Source organism: Apus apus, chromosome 3 (genome assembly GCF_020740795.1).
Source record: "Apus apus isolate bApuApu2 chromosome 3, bApuApu2.pri.cur, whole genome shotgun sequence".
Lineage (NCBI taxonomy): Eukaryota > Metazoa > Chordata > Aves > Apodiformes > Apodidae > Apus > Apus apus.
The window spans coordinates 2,040,788-2,056,829 of record NC_067284.1 but is presented as its reverse complement, the minus strand read 5'-3'; the positions used below and the strand labels follow the sequence as shown (position 1 = coordinate 2,056,829).

Genomic DNA, 16,042 nt, shown 5'->3' with positions numbered 1-16,042 from the left:
TCAAGATGTGGAGATGGAAGGAAAGGGGTTGGTTTTGTGGAGGTTTTGGTTTTCGTTTCCTGTTGTGGAAGGATTGATTACCAAGATGATTCTGTTCTTTCAAAGGGTACCTGGTGAAGTCAGGCCCTCGGGAGTGAACGTGGAGCTTCAGCATTTTCAGGCCAACTCTGAAGCTGAGCTTGAGAGTCCTCCCACTGTCCCTCCAGGTAGCTGCCCCAGCTGACCTCCTGCTGTTTCCCTGCCCATCCCAGTAGCCTCATCTACCTGAAAAACTCCACAGGCTGTTTTCCCAAGCTGTGTACTGGTGGGAACTGGTGCAGGACTGAGGTAGGACAGCATAGAGTCTGGAGTGAGGGGAAGGAGCTGGTCCAGCATGTCCCAGGAACCATCCTGCCTGCAGGGACAGAAGAGGCTGTTCCTGGTTCTCAGGTGCAGGTGGGAAGGAGCTGCTGCCACGTCACAGCAGCTGAATTTCCAACATGATTCTTTTCACAGAGAAGACTTGAATCCTGAGCTGAGGGTTGAGCCTCCAGTGCCACTTCAGGAGAGAGTGGGCTGAAATAACTTGGAATGGTTTTCTCCCTGCAGATCCATTTCCTAAATGGCTGTGTGGCAGTGTGCCCTGCCCAGGGATAGCTTGGAAGCACAGGGAGCTGGGGAGGAGAGGAGGAATGGAGCAGGTACAGAACCTTCTCACAGGAATGTGTATTAGTGTCCAGATCACAAACTCCCAAATGCTTAAAAGCCTTTAAAACAGAATCCCCAAACTGCTTGGCTCTGTGCCTGGGACTCTCTTTCTCCATGTGTGACCTACCAGGCACAACTTGATAGCAATATATGAAAGTGTAAACATAAGTGTACAAACTTCTGTAGTAGTACTGGGTGTTGTCTTTGGAGGAAGAAAACAAGAATTGTTGACTCAATCAGTCCTGCTGGAGCTGATGAAGTGGGATTAAAGGTCTGTAATAAGCTGAGAATCAAAATCCCCCTAGAAACGTTCAGATAAAATCCTTTGTCCCTGGCTGCTGGTCACCCTGGTGATGGTTTGTGGAATGTCTGACACCTGCACGGCAGCCTGCAGGGGGTTCTGAGAATTCCCTCTTGTCAGCTGGAGGGTTTGAGAGGCCAAGGCTCACCCTGCCAGCTGGGTGGCTGTGCCTGGGTAGCCTCTGGCTGTGGGGAGAGGCTGGATTGGGCCTTCCAGCCCCCACCTGGGAACAGATTGCTTGCTGGGCTAATTAACTCCAATCATGTCCTTCCCTTATCTTCCCAATTCCATGCTTTGCCAGGAATTGGCCTGTTAAAAGTGCTGGTCAGAACAAGTCTAAGCTGAGATCCCCAGGCTGAGCTCAGTGTGTGAGCAGGGCCAGGGAAAAAGTGGGAGAAAAGGGAAGAGCATGGTTTGAGTTCCCCTGATTAATTCTGCTCTAACATTAGGGCAGAGAAGGCAACAAAGTGATTCAAGCTGGAGGGAAGCACTTTGTGCTGCTGGGAAGGAATAGGTGCAAGCTGGAGAGCAGGGTCCCTGGCACAGCTTCATGATTTTGTTCCTCCTGATGGTGCAGCTGTAACTTCCAGAAGGGCTGTGCCAATCTGGTGCCACTTCTGTTAACACCACTGCCTTCTTCAGTTGTCCAGGTGAGTGAAATATCTCTGTCATTCTTGGAGTTCTGCCTGGAAAACCTGATGGTTCCTTTGGCCTCGTGCCATCTTTCTCTTGGGCTTTTTTCAATATGTGAGAGGGGGAGATATCCCACATGTCCTCATGCAACTTGGTGCTGAGCAGGCTGCCTGGCCTGGAGCAGATGGTCTTGGCATCTGTCTTGCACAGAACTGGTAACTGTCCCCAGGAAGATGAGCCTGCTCAGTGTTTGCTCTCGTTACAAGGAACCAATATCTAAATGACTGTACATCCTGAAAAGTCCCAAGATTGTCTTGTCAAAAGCCAATTTTAGCACCAGGCAGGTGGTCAAGACAACCTTCTGACACTGTGGTCTTTAAACAGGGAGCTCTGCAGCCCTGAGAGCCCAGGGACACAAGGTGCTTCCCTTCCTTGCACCAGCTGGTTGCTGCAAACCCCTGCTCCCATGACTCCCTGGGACAAGCCAGGGGGAACAGGCAGAGAGTGCAGGAGGGAGTTTTGCTTGGAAGAGCTGAACCTACACCAGAAAAATCAGTTGCCAGGGAGATCTTTCCTCTGGGGATGACTGAAGAGCTGGCTACTCCAGGCTGGCTTCACCAGCATCCCCTCAGAAGGGAAGGCTCCTGCAGCCTGGGCTGGCATGATTTCCCTTCCTGAGCTGGCACCAGCCCAGTTTTGCCACTCAGATACCACCTTCCTTGCCCAGGCTGTTGGTTTTGCTTTGGTTCCACATCCTTAAGCTCCTCCAGCTCCTCCGTGTATTGGCTGTAAAACATCATTCCTTCCAATATCCCTTGCTCAGGAGATGAAGAGAGAAACTGGACTCCAAATGAAGTCAGTTGTCAGGTCAGGCAGCTAGAGGAGGAAGAAGTTAGTCCCATTCCCCAGCGTGTTCAAAACCACATTGAGTTGGGTCAGAAGGGCTTCTCTGCAGCTCCTCCCTGTCTCCTGGTGCTGACCCTCTGGGAGCCCCTTGGGGCAGGGGAGCCTGTTGGATTTGTTTGCTTTTTGCCATAATCCTTCTGATAATAGAAAGGGGGAATAAATTGTGGAATTACAGTTCTTCAGATGCTGGGTTCTCCTGTGTCTTGGAGCAGTTTTCCTTCCCTTTAGAAAGAAGGTTGCCCAGGGAAGCTGTGGCTGCCCCATCCCTGGCAGTGTTGAAGGGCAGGTTGGATGGGGCTTGGAGCAACCTGGGCTGGTGGGAGGTGTCCCTGCCCATGCAGGGGGTTGGGACTGGATGATCCAACTCAACCCATTCTATGAGTCGATGAAGATGTAGTAGTAACACAGTGTTTCAGGGCCTGCAAGTCAGTTTGGGAGGTCAAGGTGGGGTTTGAGGAATTCCCAGCCCCTGTGTCATGGCTGTTCTGGCTGGTGTTGGTGGAGAGACACAGGTGCTGCTGGTGGTGCTGCTGGTGGTGCTGCTGCTGGTACTGCAGCTGCAGGAGAGGTCTGGTATGGGCAGGTGGGTGTCCTCACCTCCCTGCTAGGGTGGTGGCTTCACTCCAGATGGCTGAAGGTGGCTACAAGGGTGGGCTTTACATTGTTGGGTTGAATTCAGAAATGGGATTTTCAATCTAGGGAGGGGAACGCCAGCTGAGGCACAAGAACTTCTGAATGACTTGCCCAAGTGTTGTACTGTGTGAACACCAGTGAGCCTTATTTTGGGAAACTGCTGGAAAGATAAGCATGTGTGCTGGGAACCACCAAAGGGAGCAGGGACCTTGGATTGGGATCCAGGTCTGGGGTGTCATTTCTAGGCAGCACAAAGCAGGCTCCTGCTCTCCCCTTGTGTAGGTCCTGCCCATCAGCATAAGGGACAGAGCATGGGCTGTCTCTGCAAGGGTCTCCCCAGCCAGCTGGGACCCTTCACACCAGCAGGTCAAAATGCCCCACGAGCAGAGCCAGGCTTGCTCTGCAGAGCTGCCTCCAAAGCCAGTGGAGGGAGGGGACTATAAATGCAGCTCTGAATGTTGGGCAGCCCCAAACCAGGCCTTTACCGACTGCAATGAAATGTCACTTGGTGTTAAGAAGCAGGAAGAAATCAAGAGTGAGTTCCTACTGACTAACCCTGAGGGTCTTTCAAGGGTGAGGAAGCAGCTAATGAAGCTCATGAAATCCAAGTTGTTGAATGAACCAGATGGTCTCAGCTGCTGAGTAATCCAGCAGAGAGGAGGGCTGTTTCTTCAGGTGTGACTGGGTGATGTGTCTTCTTGGCATCTGCCAAGAAAGGCCAGGCATATGGTCCCTTTACACTTGCTTTGATCTGTCACAGTTGAGAGGTGGTTGTGAAGAACTTCACAAGCCACTGATGGGATCAAAGCCTGGGGCCAGAAGTGCAGGCAATAACCCTCAGGTTTTGGAGTGGGGCAGGAGGTCAGACCTTTCTTTGGTGAAATTTTGGAGCCCCCAGGGAAGCCACCGTGGCATCCAGAAAGAGCCTCTGGAAACAGAAGTGTGTGAGTGTCCCAACACCCCCCCGTGCTGCTGTGGGATCTCTGGAAAGCCCACACTGGAGGACTGACTGTGATAGTTTGAGGGATCCACACCTGCTGCTGCTCTTCCTCTTCACCAGCAGGCCCCTCTGACAGGGAACTGCTCTCACCCCCAGAGAGGATCTGTGCAAATGGAACTGTCCCTGCACACAGGCCACCTCTGCAAAGATCTATTTTAGATCCAGCTGAAACAACTCCTGGTGAGGTGGTCAATGATGCAACGACCTCACGTGAGGAATGATACCTGGCCACGATGTCCTTGCTTGCTGGGGTTGGCACTGGCTGTGGCCACCACGACTGACCTGAGGTGTGGGCAGTACGGAGGCTCCTGGGCTGGTTTCACTCCCAGTGCCAGGCTGGAGGGAATGGGCTGGTTGCTCTGGAGCAGGGACTGCCAGGAGGTGCCCAAAGCACCTGAGACCTGAGGGCCAGAAGCTTGGGAGGAGTGGAGCTGGGCAACACCCAGAGTGGTGACACTGAGCAGAGCCAGGAGCAGCTGGCAGGTGGCACAGGACAGACAGAGTTCAGGAAAGGGGACAGGCCACTCTTCTGCCATGACCTCCTGAACAGGGCTGTTGCTGAGCATGTTGGTGGAAGGCCAGTCCAGAGATGTTTGTTTGCCAACCAGCACCTGCTGACTTGTGCTGATTTGTCCCCTTGTTCCTGCCCTGCCATGGTCTGGGCACCTTCCTGTGCTGCTCCTGGCTGCAGGAATTGAAAGGATGAGTCTCACTTTCTTCTGCAGATGCTGCCAAGGGCTCTGGAGTCAGCTCTTTCAGATCAATCAGGAGGGAAAAAAGGCTTGACTGCAGTGTCTCCAGGAGGTGCTGGGTGCTGCCCAGCCCACCGGGACTTGGGAACATTCCAGCAATGCCAGGCCAGGCATGGCCAGGCAGCCACCAGTCTCCAGGCTGTGGTGTAACAGGAACATGCCCTTCCCACAGGGGCTCCAATGCTGCACTCTTGCCCTTGCAGAAGGGGCCACCTACCCCTGGCTCTGTGCAGGGCTGCTCTAAGGTGTGTAACGCAACACTGGGAGGTGGTTCCTGCAGGGAGGTCATCTCAACAAGCTCCTCACCTGCTTCACGGCCTCTCTAGCTGTCCCCTCTCCTCCAGAGCTGCTCCTGGGCAGTGTGATTCTCCCTGCAAGGAGCAATCCTAGAGGAGCAAGGCAGGCTCCACCACAGGTGCCCAACGTGTGTGGAATGTCCCCATCAGAGCTGGTGTGGCTGAGAGCCAGCACGGAGCAGCCACCCTGGGGGAAGTTGGCTCGTGGATCTTCAGCTCTGGCTGCAGCAGCAAGAGTCTGTGGATCCTGGATCCTGTCTCTCCCAGCCCTGTCCAGAAGGGGCTGGTGATGCTGCCTGAGCAGAGTGTCCAGCAGGGACCCTGCAGCAGGCAGGGGCTGATGGTGCCTGGCTGTGGTGGTGGTTGGGCAAACACCCACCCCCCAGAGTTGGCCTGTGCCCCTGCACAGCTCCCTGCAGCTCAGCCAGCAGCAGCTGGGAACTGGAGTCATTTGAGTCTCTCCTTAGGTAAAAGACACCACTGAAAGAGCTGGGTTAAGTGAGCAAGGAAGCCTGGAGCTGCTTTAGGAGATGCTGAGGAGAAAGGCACAGACAGTGCATGAAACAGGAGCTGTTTGTTTTCTCCCATATCATCACAGAACTGTCTCCAGAATGACAAATGGTCTTTATCTACCTCATAGCTGAGATAAGGTTTCCTTAAAAATTACCATAGTTATTGGAATCTTGTCTTGCAAAAGAGGTATTTGCTACAGACTGAATTGTTGCTGGCAACCCTGAGCAGAAGCTGAGCTGAGGGTTTGCTGAACCCTTTAGCAAAGGATAAACAGGATGGTCCTCTACTCCGTTTCTATCATTTACAGTCACATCAGCATTTCTTTCTTCAGTGCAGCACATGCTGGAAGGTCTGCATGCCTTTGGAATGTTAACATCTGCACGAGATCATGTCATTTGGTTTTTAACCTCTTTCTTTTGGTTTCTTAGAGAAATGACAATGAGCTGCTAGGCTGGTTCCTCTAACCAGGAGGAAAAAAACCTGTGCAGTTTTTATGCTTTATTAATAACTCAGGACTGGCAGCTGGGGTTTTGTCACCCCATGATTTGATAAAAAAAAGGGAGTGGAGCCATCCTGTGGTGCAGGCAGTGTGAGCCCTGCAGCAAGCTGGGCAGCACTGGGGACCCCTGGCACCCCCTTGCATTTCAATGAGCCTCCTCGTGGCCCTGCAGGGTCCATCAGCCTCAGCACCTCCTGCAGGGGGGGGCTGCAGAAACAGAAGCTACACTCACACCAGAAAATAAACTGGTGCCAGGAGATATTCCACAGTCTTGACACAACCTGGCAAAGATGGCCTGGCGACATCCCCATGTCCATCTATTCACTAAGCTCTTCCAGCTGGCCAAACCAGGTGGCTGCTTCCAAGCTCTCCTTGGCCAGGATAACTCCATGGCTGTGCCTAGGAATCATCTGGGAGAGACCTAGATGTCCTGAGCCAAACTTGTGCCAGGGATCTCAATAATGAACCAGTGTCCCCAGAGCCTGTGCCACTGGTTGCCACTGGTTGCCACTGCTTCATGTTCTCTCCCAGGCTCCCCTGGGCAGCAGTGTCCTGGTCCAGCCACATCATCCTCCTACTTCCCTAGCTGAGGCATCTGATGGGCAGAAACCCACAGCAAGTCCCCTCAGGAATATGCTGCACTCCAGGAAATCCTGGTGCAACTGGAGGAGTGGATGGGTTTGGGTTTGAAAGGAAAATGAGATGGGAGAGGCAGCAAATCAGAGCCTCCCCACGCCACCGGGCGCTGCCCGCAGGACTGAACGGCAGCAGGTTGAAAACCAGCCTGGCTTTGTTAAAAGAAGACCAGGTCTGACACTGAGCCACAAGTTAAAAAGTTCAAATGGGGTTTGGGAGACTGGTACCAACCTGAGCAGAGGAGGGCACAGCGCTGAAGGGATTCAAATCCCCTTTTTCTGCCTCTCCCAAAGCAGCCCCAGGTCTGTGGCCTCTGGCCAAGATGGGTGCTCAGAGCTGGAGCAACTGCAGCAGCTTCCAGCCCCACGATGGGCTCGCAGGTCCAGGTGGGAGGTGGGTGCTGGGGCCAGGGCAGGTCCTGCAGCCCCAGAGAGGGGAAAGCAGATGCCCTGGGGAAGGGCTGGATCCACTGGTGAGGTGAAGCAGTGGCACTGGGAGAAAGCTGGCTCGCCTGGCTGGAAGGAAGAGCCCTTTTGTTTTCACCTCTGGCTGGTGCCCAGATCCTGTGGGCACGTTGGGTCTGACACGGGGCCCTGCTCTGGGGAGGAGGGGATGAGGGAGCTGAGGTAGCAGAGAGGGTGAAGAAGGAAAGGGAGGTATCAAAGGTGAGAGGGAAATGCAGGAGTTACAAGAGAAGGAACGACATGGGGACACTGAAAACAGCAGGCTGGGCTGAGGCACACCCAGGGGAGGAACCCAAGTCAGAATCTGAGCATAGTTTGGGTTGGAAGGGACCTTCAAGGGTCAGGTTCTCCAACCTCACAAACCAAAGGCAGTTCCACAGGCTGTATAGCAAAGACATGGCAGTGGTGTCATCTTGTATTTTACTGCAAAGCTTAATGTCACAATTCTTTTAGAGGGGAAACAACCAACCAACTATATATTTTTTAGCTTCCCCTTCCCTCAGCTCCTCAGGGAAAGGCCAAGGCTGCCTCCTGGGAGTGCAGAGCAGACAACCCACCTCCTTGCAGAACCCCAGGACAGCCACAGACCAGGCACCTGCCTGTGCCACCACTTCTGTCCCCACGGGTGCAGGGCCAGGGTCTGGCCTGCTGGTGCCAGGGAGAGGCAGCCAGGACAGGGCAGTGATGAGGAGGCAGCAGGTACACAGCAACACATTCCATTAAACCCCAAAACAAAGGAACAAGAGAGACCAGGTTTCACTTTCAGCTCCTTTAAATAAGTATCTTGCTACATAAAAGCCCATTTGCTGCAGTTAGTGCAAGAGTCATTTAGAACAAGCTGTTCTGTGAGCAGGTGAGCTATGGGAACCCTGTCTGCTGCAGCTGAGGGCTCCGCAGGGCAGCGCTGGTGGCAGCTCCTCCTGCAGCCAAGTCTCTCTGTCCCACCTCTCTCCCAGTGTCAGCAGCACTGAACTCGCTCCCTGCAGCCAGACTGCCCTAAGGAGCCCAAGCCAGAACTCTGAGAAGCTCCTCAACAGAACAGGCAGGAATTTAGTCTGGTGATGACTTCTGAAATCCAACTGAATCCAAATCCAGCTGAAATTTGCCAGTGGGTTGAAGGACACACTGTGGTTGCCTGAAACTAGCTGCATGGGGAACAAGGCCCGAGTAAAGAAGGTGCAAACCAAAGGCAACTTCTTTACAGGGAAGGAACACTTGGTTCTTGCTGAGAAAGGCACCTCCTCAGGAGCACTGTCCTGCCCAGGGAGCAGAGCTTCCAGGGCAGCCCCGCAGGGACACGCTCCGCACCGGCAGCCTGGGGGAGCCCCCTGCCCACCCCCCACAAACCTGCACAGAAAGCCCTGCCCTCTGAGACACTGCACCCACTGGCAGAGACACCACTACAACCAATCTGCAGCATGTACCTTCTCCTGGTGCCAGTTCTCTTCCCAACATCTAAAAGTAAAAGCCAGTCCGTTTTGTGCACGCATCAGCAGCTCCAGCCAGTGGCGCCGAACTCCCCCTCAGTCCCAGTCACACAGCATCAGTTCCTTCCTGCTGTTTCCATCTCGTATTTACCCAGCTCAGTGTGTAACAGCTACTGGCATTGAAGGCTTCCTTTTTCAGAAACATCTGTGGTTTTGATAGGTCTTTGTAGGTGTGGAAAAGCCTGAAGTCCTTCAGCTCCAGCTCCCGGAGCAGGCTGTACCAGTACCGCACCACGGTGCTGTCATTGCCACTGACCTCAAACCCAGGCCAGTGGATGTGCACCTCGAAGACCAGCTGTCCTATCTGCTCAACAACACCTTCCAGGATCAGGTTTTCCAAAATCTTCCACTCGGCGCTCTCCACATCTGCCTTGAGGACATCAATCTGCAACAACAACAACAGCATCACTGTGTGAAAACGAGAGGCTCTGCAGTTCCTGCCAGAAGGTCTGAGGCCAGCTCTGTCCAGCTCACAACACACACACCTGCTCTCATGTGCAGCTCCTTCTGTATTTAAAAAAAACCCCAATCTCAGAACATCCTAGGGCTAGCACGGACAGTCTGTGAAGCTTCACACTTGCCTGTTCACAGCCCTTCTCCTGCCTCTGACTCCTGGTCTGAAAAGCTCTGCACCCCAAGGTGTCTGATGCAGCTGATCCTCCAGCCCAAGCCTGTTACTGCTCCTTCACCAGTCTCGTGGTGGCATCAGAGCTACAGAGAAAAGAAACCCACGTCTCTGAACACAGACACGAAGGCATTACTGGTCCTGATTGCTCCTGCACAGAACACCACCTTCACAGTGACTACTTGCACCACAGCAGAGTGGGGTCCATGTGTGCCCAGACTGATGGAGGAGTTCCCCTCAAATGGGAATCTGAGTGAAAGACACTGGGCAACAGTGCACGACAGGGAGCTTGAGCAGAGTTTTAAGAGGCAGGGCTGGAGGTGGTGAAGGAGGAAGTTCTAGTGACCAGGCACTCTCCTTCCTCAGCTTTAAGGTCTTTGAAAGACAGCAGAAACCAATGGAAGGTGAAGAAGCTTGGTGCTTCCCAACTGCAACCATGTAACCCAGAGAAAGGAGACAAGAGTAGAGACCCCAAGCTCATCTCTTTCCCCAAGGGGTAAAGGCCAGGACAGTGCATGGCTACTCCCCCCTGTCTTACTGCAACCTGGAGCTGTGCCATGGGCAGGGCAATGCTGCTACCAGTGGGAAAACAGGGTGTCATTAGAGACAAACAGGGTGAAGCCTCAGAATGGGACTGGCTAGGAGGGGATGTTTCCAGTCACCATCCAGGTCTGTTTGTTTTCCTCCTGTGACCCTGCCTGCTGCTCTGCCTGCTCAGCAGACACTCCACACCCCCGTCATCTGTTTGCAAAATGCATCTGAAAGTGGCTGCTGACCAATGTTCTGGTAGGATAAAATGAGTTACTGCAAAAATTGCTTAAACACATCCTGAAATGACCAGGAAAGAAAGACAAGGCTAGTGGGAATACGCTGCATGCACAAACCACAGGCTCTTTGTTGCCTTTAGCTCAGAGACCCAGAGGTAGGAAGGTACCTGTCTCTACCCACCGTTATTCCAGGCAAGGGGTCCAGCCCACCCAGAGCCTCCAAATAAACAGCAGAACAGCTTTAATTACGTCAGAGTATCTGAGCAAATAACAAGTGTCCTGCCAGCTCTGAACCCAGGTTTTGTGAGGATTAGCCCATGCTCAGGAGACAGTTGCCCTCAGCGAGAAGCAGCACGCTGCTGGTGAGAAATGCACTACCACCTCCCAGACACCTGGATTCTACGTGCCAGTGAAAAGGATGAGTGGACAAAACTGCCTGTTCAGAGCTCTAACTCAGCTGGGAGCACAGCTGGAGTCTGCTGCTGAAAGGGAATCCTGGAGGGCCAAGACCTGCAGTGCCTGAAGGTGAAGGATGGCAGTGGATTGCCTGCTGGTTCCAGGCGCTCACAGACACAGGCTGGCTCCTCTGATCTTCCACAAAATAACTGAGTTATCACAGGAAAGTAAAAAAAATGTGGATTTTAGACTCCTTTCTTGAAAAATCTCCCTTGCAAAAGCCCTGCAGCACTGCAGCAGTGACACTTGGAGAAAAGGGAAGAAAAAGCCTTTCCTCATGCACAACCAAGCACAAAACACAGCTGAAAAAGAACGTGGTTTAGTGAGCAAAGGTTAACGTGGAATGTAGGGAGGCTCATTTCTTCTTTTTAAGGCAATGATTTGTTACAACCATGCATCACTTGCAGATGCAGAGGTAAGAGCTCCATTTGCTTTGATCGGGTTTGAAACACCAGGGTTAAGGGGGATTTCAGGCTCTGCTGCCCCGTGGGCCCCGTTTACAGCTCCCTGTGGGGAAGAGTCAATCGAGAGTGAGTAGCTGGAGGAAGCAATTTAGCTGTATGAATTTCCAGCAGGAACTCAGCATGTGGAAGCAGCAGCCAGGAAAAGCAATAAATAGCAAACATGGCCCAGGTCAGGCAAGGAGGATTCCTCCTTTTCCATGGGAACAGCTCAGTGGCATAAGCTGGGAGCAGAGGAATCACAGAATCATTAAGGGTGGAGAAGACCTTCAAGATCATCAAGTCCAACTGTCCACCCTACAACCCCTAACCACTAAACCATCTCCCAAGGCACCACATCCCCCCAGTTTTGAACACCTCCCTGGGCCTCCACCACCTCCCTGGGCAGCCTGTTCCAAGGCCTCACCACTCCTTCTGTGAAGGAATTTTTCCTAATATCCAATCCAAACCTCCCTGACCCCATCTTCTCTTGTCCTCTTGCTGGTCACTATGGAGAAGAGCCCAACTCCCACCTCCCTACAACCTCCTCTCAGGTAGGTGGAGAGAGCAAGGAGGTCTCTCCTCAGCCCCTTTTCCCCAGGCTGAACAGAACCACCCTGTCCTCCTGAACCACAGCACTGCCCTCAGGATTTCAGGCTGTGAGAAACAACCCCCTGCTCCAGCTCCCCGGCACTCAGGGACCATTTGGACACCAGCTGTACAGCCAGATGGACTCTGCCTGCTGATGCACCAGTTTTTCCCCTCTCCACCTAAGCACAACTCTCTATTTTCAGCAGACAAAACTCCAGAAAAAAAGCTGTTCAAGTCATATTTTGATAGCCCACGACTTTGCACGTAACGAACAAGTTCTTGAGTGTACTTTTCTTCAACGTAGCTTCCCTCCTTTCCCATCTGCAGCCTTTCAGCATGGCACTTCCCTCTCTTTCTTTCCTCTCTAAATGCATCCAGCCCCTCCTCACCAGCAGGCAACCCTCTGGATGGCGAGACCCCTTTCATTCCCTTTCCTTCTGAGCTGAGGCTGTAACTGATGGCAGCCAGGATGCCACGCAGCCTCAGAGCAATTCACACTCCCAGCAGCTTGTGGCTGCCCCTCCCTGTGCTCCTGCCAGCAGTGGGAGCAGGAACCATCCCAGCTCTCTCCGAGGCACCTGGCAGGGAGATGGGGATTCCTCTGGGCACCATCTGGGCACCAGAGATACTGACACCAGGAGGAAAGTCAATCGTTACTGGTTTACAGTGGTGCACAGCTCCAAACAGCAGCACTTCTCCCTCAAAACTACCTCCCTTCCTTCCCACCCACATCTACACCCCACGCTGGGATGGTCTTGTGTGGCCAACTTCAGAATGGCTCCAAGACAAATGTGTCATCTGGGATTATTTGCTCCCACAGCCACCAGTCGGGCACATCTCCACGTGTCTGCTCAAAGCCTCAGAGCTGGTTTGTGCACTCGGGTGCCCACATGGTCTTTGGGTCTGTTTTTACAGTCAAGGGCAACCATCCAGTGGGAGCCACTGACACAATATGATACACATCCCCAAAACACCCTCTGCAGCCTTGTGAGTGGCAGGCCAGGCTTTTCACTCCCTGCCTCAGCGAGGTGCTTCCACGGAAGCACAGCAGGGCCAGAGTATCACCTCATCTTATGTTCACCACTTCAGCTGGAGAAAATGTTTCAAAATCGTATTAAGAAAACTGACTGAACTTTCTCTGCCAGCCAGTTGTCAGGATAGCAACAGCCTCCCTGGAGCAGTGTGGCCCCAGACCAACGTACCCATCTGGGAAGCCCACCCAGTGCAGGCAGGAGGCATCAATCTCACACACATGGAATCACAGAAACACCTTGGCTGGAAAAGACCTTCAGGACCACTGAGTCCAACCCCCAACCAACACTGACAAGTCCTCAACTGAAGGACTACATCGATATGACTGTTAAATCCCTCCAGGCATGGTGACTCCACCACTGCCCTGGGCAGCCTGTGCCAGGGCCTGACAGCCCTTTCAGGGAAGAAACTCTTCCCAACATCCAATCTAAAACTCCCCAGGTGCAACCTGAGGCCATCTCAGCTGAGTGCTCAGGAGCAGCACGAGCACCTCACCTGTGCTGTCCCACAGGGGACTGCTCCCAGCAAGGACCCACACAGGAACCCCAAGCGAGACCCTCTCACAGCCACCGAGCCCAGGCGTGGGGATGACCTGGCATTTTTGATTCCCCACCTCTTCCCTTGGCCTCTGATCACGAGATGTTTCCCACACACCCTCTCCATCCAGAAGCAACTTCTCTCTGCAGACTGGTCACAGAAAAAGAGCCACCCCCAACTTCTCCAGTCCAGCCCAGTTAAGCCATGTCACAGTGGACAGGCAAATCACAGGAGGTCTTTTAGCTGGCAGGAGCTTTCTTCCCATGCTACTTTACCAGAGGACAAAATACCTCTGGACAAAATAACCTCTGGACAAAATGACCTCTGGACCAACAGCCAGACTTAGGAGATCATCAGGCCCTGAAATCCTTTCTCCCTGACTACATTTGGTGGGGAGGTTGCACGGTTCCACCTGTGGCCCTCCTGTCACCACAAACATCTTTCTTCTTTCTGGGATTAGTTTTTGGCATCTTAACTCATGTTGGGCACTGGACCAGCCAGAGATGGCAGCTCGCTCCTCAATCACCTTCTGGTCATAAAATACACACGTCCTCAAGCCTGAACTGCTTTTCAGACAGGCTTGATGGGTTTAGTTAGCGTTAAGCTACAATGACCTTAAAGCTAGAGGTACTGTGTTTAACATCTTGTCTGGCTTGCCACCCAGCAAGACCAAGGGTTCTGCACAGTGATGCAGAAACCAGGATCTGCAGGTCCTCAGCAGGGGACAGCCCAGCACTGCACGCAGACAATGCTGAGGGAGAGGACATTCCCCTCACAAAATCCCAAAGCATAGAAGGTCTTGGTCTCCTACCTCTTTAAACCAAGAGTGGTCTCGAGTCTTGCCTCTCTCTCTGGGCACCTCACAGCCAGCTGAGCGCTCCAAGTGATGACTCCTCAGATGGAAGAGGGTGAAGAGCCACTGTGAGGCCACGAGCCCTCCAGAAGTGACCTGCTCCCCTGCAGCACCAAGTGCCAACCCCTGCGCACACGCGCGGTTACACGTCTCAGTCTGCAGAGCTGGCACTGTGCTACAGAGGGAGATGACAACCAGGCCCCTCCATCTGATGGCCCAAGTGAGAAAAAATCCCACGAGGGAGCTTCAGAAACCCTGACCCGCCGTTGTTTTATCTGCCTGATCTCCAGCACCCGGCGGGAAGCGCGGCCGCCCTGAGCTGCTCCGCCAAGGGCACGCTCGGCCAGCTCATCTCCCAGGAGATGGCCTGCTGTCCCTTCCCTGCAAAGGGAAAATCCTTTCATGTCTCCTCCTTTGATCCCCGCTGCCAGATGCTGCTGGACGCCCATGGGAACGGATGTTTGCTCAGAAGAAGACACGCTGCAGCCTGGACCCTCAAGTCTCGTCATTAAAGGAGAACAAACATTTGCAGCCTGTGCGGCCCTGGCACCCAGCGAGGACAGAGGGACCCTGCTCTGTGCTTACAGAGGTCATGTCGTCCCTGTCTGGTGGCTACCAGGATGCCTATGGAAAGGGGGTTGCTCTCAGTTCTCATAAAACCAGTGTCATAAAATCACAGACTGGTTTGGGTTGGAAGGGACCTTCAAGATCATCCAGTTCCAACCCCCTGCATGGGCAGGGACACCTCCCACCAGCCCAGGCTGCTCCAAGCCCCATCCAACCTGCCCTTCAACACTGCCAGGGATGGGGCAGCCACAGCTTCCCTGGGCAACCTGGGCCAGGCTCTCACCACCCTCACACTCCAGAATTCCCTCCTCATGTCTCACCTCAATCTCCCCTCCTCCAGTTTTCATCCATCCCCCCTTGTCCTCTCACTACCCTCTCTGGTGAAAAGTTTCTCCTGCCATGGAGCACACCCTGAGCAGATACTCAGCACCTTGGCTGAATTCTAACCACAGATTCACAGCACTGTGCTGAAGCTGGTGTTAACAGCCCAGAGCAGAACACCAAGACAGATCTGAGCTCAGCACATCTGGTACCACCTCATGAAGCAGGGCAGGCTCCCCAGGTTCCTGCCCAACTCCAGTGAGGGTGAGAGGAGGGAACCAGGAGCCAGCGGCTTCTGACAGCAGCAGCACACCAAGGATGGCTCCACGGTGCCTCCTGTTAGTGCTGAGCTCTTCTGAATGCAACTGGTCGACACTGACAGAGTGGTACCCAGCTGCTGCTGCTGTCAAAGAGAAGGTGGAACAGCACATTCGTGCAGCAAACTGTGCTGGGAATTGAACGCAGCTTGTGCAGCCCTCTAGGAAAGCTGGGGGGAGGCAGGTTTTTAACACCTGATTTTTCTGAAGGGTCTTCTCTAACAACTACAAAGGCAACAAACACAGGAAAATAAACCCCCTGGAAAATCCTCCTTCTTTTCTACTTTTTAGCTGACAACAATGTGCTTTGAAAGCTGTTGTGGTTTTTTTTTTTTGAAGGAGCCCTGCTTCAAATACATTCTGCTTCAACAGCCTGCTGCTTCCAGTACAATTCAAGCATTAAACTAGCCCTTTTCCTAGGGGAAGAAAAGGCTCTGGATCACACCACATTCAGCCCACATTGTTATTAAAGATCTCTGCTCCACACCTGACAACTGCATTCCGAACAGCACCTCAAGCTGCTCCCCAGAAACACTCCTGTTCTCAACAACACTCCTGGTGGAGAGAATTTAAGTGAGGTGAAAGGAGATGGAAGGAACCAAGAGCAAATCCCTGGAAGGAATGTGTGTGAGGCACTCCTTGCACCCAGCACGGGGAGGGGAGAGGTGGGGAGCAGTAAATCACTGTCCAAAGACCTCTCCTTCCAGAAACATGAGGCTGTCAAGCTCA

The 16,042-nt window shown here is 53.2% G+C and overlaps 2 protein-coding genes across 3 annotated transcripts in view; both read right to left on the bottom strand.

Annotated features, from left to right (window-relative positions):
- Window positions 1-16,042, bottom strand: part of DDO (D-aspartate oxidase) — a 102,231-nt gene that overhangs the window by 21,515 nt on the left and 64,674 nt on the right. The gene's annotated exons all lie outside the window — the stretch shown is intronic.
- The window catches only part of METTL24 (methyltransferase like 24), a 63,269-nt gene that overhangs the window by 32,178 nt on the left and 15,049 nt on the right, over window positions 1-16,042 (bottom strand). Inside the window, exon 3 of the mRNA XM_051613193.1 lies at window positions 8,745-9,192. Within this exon, the coding sequence (XP_051469153.1) occupies window positions 8,854-9,192 (339 nt within the window). The 3' untranslated portion in view covers window positions 8,745-8,853. The remainder of the gene's footprint in view (window positions 1-8,744; window positions 9,193-16,042) is intronic.